The 12,012-nt window shown below is 45.7% G+C and overlaps 2 protein-coding genes across 2 annotated transcripts in view; one reads left to right on the forward strand and one right to left on the reverse strand.

Annotated features, from left to right (window-relative positions):
* The first annotated feature begins 2,098 nt into the window (after nucleotides 1-2,098).
* Nucleotides 2,099-3,433, forward strand: pdzk1ip1 (PDZK1 interacting protein 1). Its single transcript, XM_077024804.1, has 4 exons — nucleotides 2,099-2,302; nucleotides 2,609-2,729; nucleotides 2,869-2,955; nucleotides 3,109-3,433. Exons 1-4 carry the CDS (start codon nucleotides 2,236-2,238, stop codon nucleotides 3,179-3,181), a joined length of 348 nt encoding a protein of 115 aa, XP_076880919.1. The 5' UTR covers nucleotides 2,099-2,235; the 3' UTR covers nucleotides 3,182-3,433.
* A 1,498-nt stretch (nucleotides 3,434-4,931) lies between these two features.
* Nucleotides 4,932-12,012, reverse strand: part of patj (PATJ crumbs cell polarity complex component) — a 76,058-nt gene continuing 68,977 nt past the window's right edge. Inside the window, 7 exon segments of the mRNA XM_077024805.1 lie at nucleotides 4,932-7,466; nucleotides 8,229-8,352; nucleotides 8,644-8,707; nucleotides 8,710-8,740; nucleotides 10,417-10,422; nucleotides 11,405-11,509; nucleotides 11,831-11,953. Coding sequence (XP_076880920.1) covers nucleotides 7,320-7,466; nucleotides 8,229-8,352; nucleotides 8,644-8,707; nucleotides 8,710-8,740; nucleotides 10,417-10,422; nucleotides 11,405-11,509; nucleotides 11,831-11,953 — 600 coding nt within the window. The 3' untranslated portion in view covers nucleotides 4,932-7,319.

Genomic DNA, 12,012 nt, shown 5'->3' on the forward strand with positions numbered 1-12,012 from the left:
TTTACCTGTCCTGTATATGTCCTCATACAGAGCTAATTTTCCCTGTTTCATTTCTCCACATGGCTGCCCGCCTGCTTGAGGAATAATGAGATGAGGAGAGACAAGCGATCCATCCTGGCCGGCCACCTCCTGCCTAACCGGATGCCTACACCATGATGGACATTATTACATATTTTTCGGTCTAAATGGACATTATTGCATCTTTTACATTCTGTCTACATTCTGTCTATATTATTGTTGTTGTCATGGTGACCGGTGTCGGCCAGAGGAGGATGGGTTCCCCCCCTGAGTCTTGGTTCCTCTCAAGGTTTCTTCCTCATGCAAAAAACTAGGGAGTTTTTCCTTGCCACTGTCGCCTTTGGCTTGCTCACTGGGGGCTAGGACTCGGCACTTGTAAAGCTGCTTTGTGACAACAACTGTTGTAAAAAGCGCTATATAAATAAAATTTGATTGATTTGATTAGTGATGAATATTAAAACAGACATGAAACAAACACAGTGGCATTATATCTCACTATAGATTAAACTCATCATCAAACACTCCCAGCACAATCTAATTCTATTAAAACCCTCCATTCATCTTGCCAACAACTGCTTGGCTCTTGAAACAGGGTCCAGTATGATGGATTCAGTCAGAGCTTTCTGAGTGGAATTTGACAGCAGTATTTCCCTTTTTAATTAACTGCAATACAGCCTCTCCCTCCCCCTGTTTCCCACCAGAAACCTAGCGTAAGGCCCAGAGCAGAGAGCGATGGAGAGAGAGTCCAAACACTGATGGATCTCAGAGGAGCCCAGTCACAACAAAGGACATGCTCACAGACAGATAAAAAAACATCATTACCCAGCAGAGATAACTAGGCAAGGGGAGAGGATTCAATTAGCTGGCCCCTCCCTCTGCCCTGGTGGGACATCTTGTTTGGGGCCTGAGACCGTCCCAGTGAAAGTGGGAGGCCTCTGGTTCTCAGAGAGGCGCTTTGGAAAGATTCTCCACAGAGCTCTCTCATGCCTATCAGCTCCACCATCACCACTGCATGTTCCCCTGGGGAGTGGCTCAGTGTGCGTGTGAGTGTGTGTGGCGTTAACAAGGGGGCAGGACAGTTTAACTGGTTGTAAAGAGCTGCTAATTTGGCTGGTGCTGAGACTGCATGGGTCCCCCTTTTCTCTGGGCCACGGGATGCTCATGGGTCCCCTGAGTGCCGAGGGGGGCGGAACCCTCTGGCCCTGCACACCCCCCCCCCCCCCCCCCCCCCCCCCCCATGTGCTCCACTAATCAAGCCTGCAGCTTTTCACACCGACGGCCTTCACTGTTGCTTCAGCTATTAACCCCATCATGACATCAGAGTGTGAGACACACAACGGCACAGCAGCTGTGCAATACACACAGCTCACATCTCCAGGACTTTAACCAATACAAGCACAGTACAGTTACAGACCCTGTGCTACAGATCAAGGAAGCAGAGTGTACGTAATACAGGTTCTAAAAACATTCACCAAAAGCACAATCAACATGATCAAAATGACACAAGGCACTAATAGTTTTTTCTAGTCTTCATATGCTCAGATTGGTTGTTTTTAGAAATGAAAAAAAGCAGGTGTTATTCCTGTAACTTTGCCATATTGTAACTGACTAATTTGTAACTCTTAACATGACAGAAACTTGCAAGGTTGCTGTTTAAACCTGATGCTTGGTGACATTATAACTGAAGGAGAGCACTCTCACTGAGTCAAAGTCCTCATCGAGTCGTTGGGGAGCTTACGCTATGCTGTTAATGGAGCGTGTTTACTCATGAACTTCCTGCTCCGCCAGAGGCCCTTCTGGTGCAGTTTAAGAAAGAAGTTAAAACTTGCCACAAAAAAAAAAAAAAAAAAACACAAAACAAATAAATGCTAAATTAACCAAATGAGCTGGACTACTTTTAGAACAGGTACCTGTTTTAGGGACGGAAGATGGGGTCAGATCACAAAAGCAGTTCAACAGCATGTTAAATTAAAGCATCACGTTCTAATGCTGTTGTGTACACTTCCCTGGGGCAAGTATTATGTGAGCGCGTTAATGATTGACCCTTGCTGATCTCTGCCACGCAGCTAGGTGGGTGTTCAGAGGGATCTTCATATGACTGTCTTGGTCAATCCGGGAAAACCATCTCAGGAGTGTTGCGTACGGTCTACGTAGGTTAATGCATTTGTACGAAGCCATCCTTTTCACGTGTTAGTCGTTTTTTGTGGAAGATTTGAGATGGGAAAAGTGGTTACAGTGCTTCAGTGGTTACTGCTGACAGTGGGAGCGGTCACAGCGCAAGCAGGTAAGACACCTGTCTTTTTGGAAACATAACCATAATTAGAACTGCTCTGAGATCAGCGTCAGCAAGTCTTTTCCACCAGTAGCCAGATGGAACGTTATTCTCTTACTGATGCTGGAAAAATTAAACGTGAAACAAGTAAAAAACGCTTAAGGTTTTGCAGGTAGAAGGTAGAAAATGCTATCTACTTTTTTCCTCCAGTGGATGATTTTGTAAAAACACATGTACATGTTTCACTGTGTACACAAAGTGCTTATAGACTATAGAAATTAGCTGTCTCTCTTCTGTGCCATCGTACCTATCTCCCAGTCAGACCAGAGCCCACCCAAGGCCTGCCGAACTGGCTCACAGGCATCATAGCTGTAGCGGTGTTTCTCTTCCTGGTCTTTGTCGCCTTCATCGTCAACAAAGCCTGGTGTGAAGACTCCAGGTATTCATTTGAACAGTACATTTCTTGATTTATCCAATAAACCTAATATATATGTACTGGATTATATTATTTGACGTATTCACTAGTAGCTGTAAATTAGTAACTACATCATTACACTTTTCTTACTGTTCATTAACAGCAGCCACGAGTTAAACACTGAAGTGACGATCAATGAATATGCAATGACCAATGGAGCAAGTTATGACACAAGCCTGGATACGGTCAGGTAAGAATTACTACCTGCATGGAGAACTGCTGGCATGCTTTGAAATGTTGTGATCATGTGTCTAGGTCATATCAAGCATGTTATCTGTCGTGGTACATGCGTGTACTCTTGTGTCCTGTGTGCCGTATGACATCATCCTCTCTGGACTTTCAGGAGCAGTGAGCACTACGAGGCATACGAGAACGTGATCATTCACAAAGCAGAAGAGAAAATCACGGCTATGTGAACCTAAGAAAACACCAGCCGCCATTTTGCCCGTATTCTATACAAGTCTCTCTAATGTTACATATGTCTAACAGTTTTAGTTCACTACTTCTATTTGTTAATGGGATAATCAATTGACAATGTCTACACACACACACACACACACACACACACACACACACCCCAAACCTTTATGTAAACACCTATCCAAGTTTACTTTGGATTTCTCATAGTATAATAATCAGATAGCAAATTCTGCCTCAGTTAAGGAAAAGTTGTAAAAAGAAGTAAGTAAAGGTTTGGTACACAGTAAAAGTTATACTAACCCTATTTTTAATAGACACTCTTTTGAATGAAATGTAGCGTTAAAACATAACCAATGAGTACAACAGATAAAGAAGCAGCGGGAACAGCCGGGGCTCAGGGAACAGCCAGGGAACAGCCCTGGGAGCAGGGAACAGCCAGGGAACAAGCCGGGGACAGGGAACAGCCCGGGAACAAGCCAGGGAGCAGGGAACAGGCCGGGAACAAGCCAGGGAGCAGGGAACAGCCCGGGGTGCAGGGAACAGCCAGGGAACAGGTCAGGAGCTGGGAACCGGCCGGGGCGCAGGGAACAGGCCGGGGCGCAGGGAACAGCCAGGGAACAGGTCAGGAGCTGGGAACAGGCCGGGGCACAGGGAACAGGCCGGGGCGCAGGGAACAGCCAGGGAACAGGTCAGGAGCTGGGAACCGGCCGGGGCGCAGGGAACAGCTGGGGTGTAGGATGCCCCAATCCTTGATTCGAACTTCAAGGGAAGTGCAGCAGTACTGGTTTCATTGTACATAAAGTTATAATATAGTGAGAGGTAGAGTTATAAAAGCCATTCAGCTGTTCAAAATTCATCTTTATGACTTATTCTTCACCTCAAATGTGCTAATAGAGTATCGCTATCTAAAATCATAATTCTCAACAAAAACAGCTGCATTGACTTCAAGGAATCCACATAATTAGTTAATATCTTTTGTACAATTTTTTTTTTACATTTTTGACATCAAATCAGATGTCACGCATTAAATATACACTCATTAGCTGTTTGATCTACATTCATGTGTTTATGCTACATATGAATGATAATTACTGTAATATTTAGAAAGTTGAAATAAACTGTATGTAATCATCAGTTGGATACTGCTTTCTTATTACCATCTAAAATTTTAATGACTTAAATTAAAACTTGTGAAATCGATGATATTCCACAAAGGCATTGTGACTGGCAGGTGCTATGGCCATGTGCCGTCAAGGTGAGGCAGTGTGCACATGCTGAAGTTCTGTGCTACACACCATCACTTGTTCAACTTGCACACAGCAATCAGCTTGCAGGCTAAAGCCTTCTAACGTTAATTAATGCTCCCAATGGAAGGACCCAGCACATCCGCAGCCATTGAACTTTCAGCTATTGCTGGGCCTACAGTCGTCTGCAATGTCTTGCACTGTGCAAGATCATTTAAAGATGAAAAACACCATAATACAAAAATGTACATTTATTTGCACTTGTCTTAATATCTCTCAAATCCATTTAAGCAGCATAATGCTCAAAGAACATGTTTTAGACCACTGGATTGCCTGGATTTACACAAACATTCTATGCATACCGTTTAAATATTTGTAAATTAATGAAGTTCAGATTGTGCGAAAATATTTAATTTATTTACATTTGCAGTAGATGGAAGGGGAGGGGGTTGTGGTTATAGACTAAAGTCAGAATGAAATGAATGAAGAGTTTGGGTGTAAATGTAGATACCATGTTTATTTATCGCATATATGCATGTTAGCATGGTATATCTGGAAACTGAAACAGACAGGACTCATTTTCACAGACTGACCAGTGTGAGAATAGACGTCTCCAGCGCTGGGTTAAGCACAGAGCATTAAGCTGGCCTGAGACAGAACCACCTTTGAGTTTTTGTGTACGTGCAATCCAACCTGCCACAGTTAAAAAAATAACTTGTACATTCTCTGTCTCTGCTGTAAGTGAAACAGCTGGGGCAAAGACGGGAGGGGGGGGGGGATACAGAGGGACAGAGACTGCACGAGAGAGAGAGAGCAACAAGAGAAAGACAACAGAAATGCAGGACACATACAAATGATTTAAAGGGCCAGACAGTGTCAGACAGTATGCGGGTGGACTTGGAGAATTCACACAATCTACACTCGGAAGCTTAGTTATGGCACGAGAGAGGTTACTAGAGCATACTTGATCAGAAGCTTCTCACAAAATGACCATGTTAGCCCAGAACAGCTAGGACAGCAGTCCGCCACGCTGACTCTGGGCCAGTTCCAGACAACACTAGCACCACATGTTCCAGCCTCTGATGGAGACATCACACTGACACACACTTGCTCTTCCACATTATAATGAGTTTCATCATGTGGTGCTTTTGGGAAAACCATTCTAGCCGTTTCCTGCTTCAATACACCCGGTCCAACTCAAAAGCTCAGTGTAAAGCCGTACACGAGTTGAACCCAGTGAGACTGGGGAGGTGGGGTTCAGGGTAATAAAACGCAATGTGTTTTTTTTTTTTTTTGGTTATTCTCGACAACCAGATGTGGAAGTCAAAGCTACGTACCAAGAGTGAGACGCTTTAGCATGGACGCACTGCTCCAAGCGTCCTCTCGAGTATTCTTCGACCCAGAGGTCGAAAGCATGTCTCACAAGAACCAGGCCCACGTCCTTTCGGAGACAGGGAGTCCAGCTGACACAGGATTTCCTCACATTGTGCAACATGCATGCATGCAGTTGGGAACACACAGTGTAAAACTAGGATAAAGGAAGCATCTTCATCAAAACATATAGAGGGAATTTAATTTAAAAAGTCCTACCAAATGAAATAAAATCAAGGAAATTACATATTTATACCAACAATTTGTGCAATTTGGAAATTAAAGACAGTTTTAATAATAATAAAAATAAGCTAAACATTTTTGTCCACAAAAATGCATAAAAGTTTGTGAATCTGACGGCAATGACAGACATGACTATCCAGTCAGGAGAGACCTGCTGAAGTTTAAATGATTCTGTATTACTATGACAGATTATAGTGTTTAAAAAGTGATGAACCATACAAACAAAAATTATAGCACATAATAGCAGCTTCAAAAATACTAAAGCAATTCGCAGCACAATCTAAATGATTTACATACAATATTTCAACATCTCTTATTGCAATTCATCCTTATGCTTTCTATTTGTTTTCTAAGCAATAAAATGAATGTGAAAATGAATCAGTAATTACTGATTATGACCAGGCAAGCAATGTCCTTGAAAGTCTACTGCAAGTTAACTAGGGAACATGTGGAAACATCTGTGCATGTTTAGGGATCAATCGGTGATCAAAGACCCAAAATATTAAAGGCCCAAAAGGTTTTAGAGTGTGTTTGCGTGCGTGCGTGCGTGTGTGTGTGTGTGTGTGTGTGTGTGTGCGTGCGTGTGTGTGTGTGTGTGTGTGAGAGAGAGAGAGAGAGAGACAGAAGACTCTTGCTCTAGGGATTAGTTTAAATCAGCTCCTGCCTCTAGAACTAGCAGGTCTGCTGCTCTAGGTCTGCTGCTCTAGGTCTGTTGCTCTAGGTCTGCTGCTCTAGGTCTGCTGCTCTAGGTGAGCCTCATCTCCTCCTCTGGCTGCAGGGTCTGCAGCTGTCCTGCTCATGAAGCACATCACACAGACACCATGAAACACACCCCAGGACACACACAGCCAAGGTCATGAATCATGTCCCTTCGTGCTTTATGTTGGACCCAGTGCTCACACACACTCTCACATACACACACTCACACACGCACATTAAAGGGGGTCAGGCTTCAAGAAGTAGCTAAAGAAAGCAGTATGTCAGCAGTGTCTCAGCAGTCTTCGTCTCAGTCTCTCTCTCCGCTCCGTCTCCTTCACTTCATCGAGCCCACCTGTGAGTCTCCATTAACACCTCTGCAGCAGTTGATGTGATATTTGACTGCAGTGGAGGGGGATGGAGATGGGGGTCCAGGACAAGCTCCTCCTGGGGGTGGGGGGGTGTCAATGCTACACTGGGATTCAGGGTTCCCTCCTGAGGACCATCGAGGGGGTGGAAGGTGAGTGATCACCATTGTGCGGTTTCTCACGTCCCCAAGAGAGTGTGCAAGAGGAGCCAGTTAGGACAGGACGGCCAAGGTGACCAGCCCTCTCTGTTTCTTCAGGATGGCCACGGCCTGCTCGTGTGTGACACCCTCCAGACTCTCGCCATTCACAGACAGGATCTGATCTCCACGCTTCAGACGCCCGTCCACAGCCGCTGCGCCCTGCAGGCAAGGTGTTGGGAACACGCGAGGAACCAGAGGAACACGTGAGGAACCAGAGGAACACGTGAGGAACCAGAGGAACACGTGAGGAACCAGAGGAACAGAACATTAGAATAATGCAGGGTGGAAAATAGTGATTCTGGAGTAGAACTAGAGTTGTGTTTTTTTTTTACAATTTGTACTGTCCTGACAGTTTTGATAGTTCAACTCACTCTTAAAGGTAGTGTGATAGTATTATCATAACAAAAAGGAATAGTTAAATATAAATGTTTCTAACACATTACAACGTAAACCAATTACAGAATATAGTTTCAATAGGGTCTAATCTTACCAGAATATTCTGGTATAAAGGGTACTAGCATTTTTATAGAAACAATCTCATGCTAGCTCCCTGGCTAGATTTTTAAGAAGCATCAAAACTTCCACATTAAACATGCATCACCAAAAACATACACTCCCACATATACAATATCAGCTGATCAAGGTTATGAGGACTGCCTCAGCATTGCCCCCTGCTGGTTCCTGGTGGCTATAGCTAAACTAGGACAGCATGGATACTGCTCTTAAGGGAACCATTGCAGTTTCTGGCTCATGCAGTTTCATTCTAGCATTATTACCACCAGACTAGTTAACTACTTACTATATTCCCATGTGCAAACAAAATAAGTATGTGTGTGTGTGTGTGTGTGTGTGTGTGTGCGCCTTGCTTAACACTCTTGACACAGTTGTGGAGGTCTATGTGGAACATGTGTGTGTGTGTACCTTGTTGAAGACTGTTTTGACATAGATGGGGAGGTCTCCGTGGGGACTCCCAAACCCCCCCACTATACTGAAGCCCAGGCCTTCAGAGCCCTTCTCCAGAGTGATGCTCTTTGGCTTGGGAGTCCTGTCACAGGAAACACGCATGCACCACATGCACACTCACGTGAACGCATACAGTTAAAACACATCCACACGTTTGACCTCTGACTTTTTAAACTTTCTTTTCTTTCTTTTTCTAGACTACATGTTTTAAATGACCATATAGACCATATAAATATCTGAAAGCTGCCAAAAAGCAATCAGGAAAAACTGCAGTAAAACGATGGGGTATCAGGGTGTGGAGTGTATGGTGTGAGGTGGGCAGGTTTGTGCAGTGAACAGAGGAGCATGATTGGTGGAAGGTCACATCACTCACTCTGGCTCTGTAGTTTGTGTCTCTGGATTGGAGCTGAGGGTGGAGCTTGAAGACATGCTCTCACCTGACTGGCTATGGCATTGATGTTGGTGTCCTGCTATCACCTGTCAACCAGACACAACACGGACAAAGAAACACACACAGATATATGATGCATGTCATCAACACACACACACACCACACACACACACACACACACAGCTACCATTTTATGGCCAAACACACACATGTTCACCCACACATGGCTCCCTAATAAAATACCACACAGAGCCTCTCCTGCATCAACACACACATCAGTCTGGATGCTCCTGTGTGTACGCGTGTCACAGAGATGACTGTCTGCCTGCGATAACGCGAGTCTGTTCATGTGATGTGTATGTTCTGCATTGAAATGTAGCCCTCTAATCCCTGACCGTCCGCCGTGCCAGCCAGAGCCTCGTAGAAGACGCAGCAGACGGGCCCCGCTTCAAACGCACCGATCCGCCGACACCACAATCACTCATCAGGCCCCCAGCTCCCCTCCTCCCCATCTAAACGCTCTTTTTTTTGTCTTTCTCTGCATTTCATTTCTTATTTCACCCACACATCACTTAAACACGAAGCCTGCAATGAGTGCAAAGCCGCTCCGCATAGCCTAATTTGCATATTTAATTAACAACAAGGCAATTAAAACTAAAATACACACAACAAACAAACAAAGGCTAATTAATGAATGACTCGGCCAGTTTGAGAGCAAACTGGTGAAACATTCCCTTGCCATCACATTCAGTTATCTCCCTGATGCACCTTCAGAGAGAGAGAGAGAGAGAGAGAGAGAGAGAGAGAGAGAGAGAGAGAGAGAGGAGAGGAGAGAGAGGAGAGAGAGAGAGAGAGAGAGAGAGAGAGAGAGAGGAGAGAGAGAGAGAGCGCCGCTGTGGAAACACATTTAGAATTATATTCCAGTTAATACACTGTACTGGTGGGAATCTGTGAATCCTGGAAATGAATGAAGCAAAAATTTAAATAATCACAGTAAATTGTGGCCATGTGGCATCTGACACACGAGGTTATAAAGGGGCAAACACACGCTTCAGAATCTACATGTACCTGGAGAAGTAGGAGACAGAGGAGAGACAGTCTCATTGAGAAGCAGCAACGGACAAGGGGCAAGAATGGGAGAGGAAGAATGAGAGAGAGAGAGAGAGAGAGAGAGAGGAGAGAGAGAGATGGAAAAGAAAGTGAGGGAGACAAAAAGGAGTGCGGGGAAGGGATAGAGAGAGGGAGGGAGGCACAGAGAGAGAGAGAGAGAGAGAGAGAGAGAGAGAGAGAGAGAGAGAGACAAAGAGAGAGAGAGGGAGAGAGGGTAAACAGTAATTGGTCTCCTAGCTGTTGTAATCAGGGCAGTGCAGGCAGGGCTCCCCTGCTTGAAAGCCCACTGCATTCCTCCTGGAGCACGGCAGATAACACCACATTTGCATAAAGGCCCGGGATTATCTGGCAACCCGTGCTCAACTGCCGCACAGCTGCTGAGAGCTGATAACAGCACAGTGACACAGCCACCAACCACTCCCTCTCGCTCTCTCACCTCCTCTCTCTCTCTCTCTCTCACACACACACACACACACACACCATACTGTATTATGCACACATACATTGAGGCATTCACACAGCAGACTAAAACACACACAGGAACCACAAACCCATAAAACACTGATCAGTTTCTGCATACAAACATCAGTGCACATGGCAAACAATGCTATACATTACCACATTCACCTATACAAGACAGCACACCAAGACCTCGGAGCCTCGGAAAGCCACACACACACACACACACACTCACACACAACCCCCCCCCCCCCCCCCCCCCCCCCCCCCAATATCACAAGCTTCTTCTCACAGACACACAATGACTTAATACAAACATACACAAATAGCCCGTCTGACAACAAACACACGCATTTCACACTCCTTCGGTATGTAATGGTGATGAGATGGATGTGGTGGTTTCTAGTGGTTGACACAGTGAGACCCAATGCAAAAAGAGAGAAAAGACCGAGTCGTATGGTGATAAACGCAACGTGAAAGGCAAGATCGGCGTAGCGCCTTGGAAAAGCGTCTCCTCCATGGCAAGAGCATCAGAGGAGAGGCATCCAGACACGGGGCTGCTGAACGTCTGCAGGAGGTGGTGCCCTCCTGTAAGCGCCCCGTCCTCCAGCCTCTCCCACCCTGCAGGACGGCCCGGCCCGAGCCCTGGTCTGCAGCCTGCAGCCATCAGGCACCGCTGTAGGCAGTCACCACGAGATGCTGCCGTCTTGCAGTGTTTATATGGGGATTCAGTTTCTTCCGGAAATCACAAAAAAATTTTTTTTTTTTGGAAATTATTAACCTCGTTTTGTTAATCTTTATGACTGTAACCTGCTCATGACTACAACCATTTGGGGGTAAAGCTGACACACAACAATCGTTTGAACCAACCCTGTTATAAACTCAGTTTTACACAAAGAATACTCAAATATCCTGCTGTGAAAGGCTTTCTGATACCACGATAAACATGATCACACGTACGGTTGGTTTACCACACGCAGACCTGCAAGGACCAAGCGTGCTTGGATTATTCTGTGCTTTGACTATTCCTACGTTTGTTTTTTGGCTTACTGCAGAATGTGTAGACATCAGTAGACATCAGCTCATCAAGGTTCAAGTCCAGGACTCTTATGAATCTTTAGGATGTTCTTAGTTCTGTGATTCTATGGTGGGTGGGTGGGGGGGGGGGGTGTACCTGTAGAACAATACTGCCATAGGCATTCTTCAGCATGCCAACCACCTCCCCATGGGTCAGTCCATCCAGTGACTGGGAGTTTATGCTTACAATACGATCCCCCACCTACAGAACGAGAGAGAGAGAGAGAGAGAGAGAGAGAGAGAGGGAGAGAGAGAGAGAGAGAGGGAGGGATGGAAGAGACACACGCAACAAAGATACTATTAAGACTCACACAAAACCAGACATTCGATTCAGGACCGATGCCTTTTGAGAGCACGGGCCTTCTGCGCCAACTGCAACACAAAACTGAATCAATAAGACCACTGCTGCTTCAGTACACAGGGAGGAAGACCTAAGTGGACAGAGAGGTGTGTGTGTGTGAGAGAGAGAGAGAGACAGAGAGAGGGAGAGGAGGGGGGGTGGTGAGGGAGAGAAGTGAGCGACCTTGAGGCGGTGGGTCCTAGCTGCCACGCCGTTGGCCTGGATCATGGCGATGAAGATGGGAATGTCCCCCAGGGGGCTGCCCCGCCCCCCCGCTATACTGATACCCAGCGCGTCAGTGGGGCCCTGCGGGACAGAGCAGATGAATGAAGCCCTGCTGAGAGCCAGGAGGACTCCCACATGAC

Source organism: Brachyhypopomus gauderio, chromosome 12, assembly GCF_052324685.1.
Source record: "Brachyhypopomus gauderio isolate BG-103 chromosome 12, BGAUD_0.2, whole genome shotgun sequence".
NCBI lineage: Eukaryota > Metazoa > Chordata > Actinopteri > Gymnotiformes > Hypopomidae > Brachyhypopomus > Brachyhypopomus gauderio.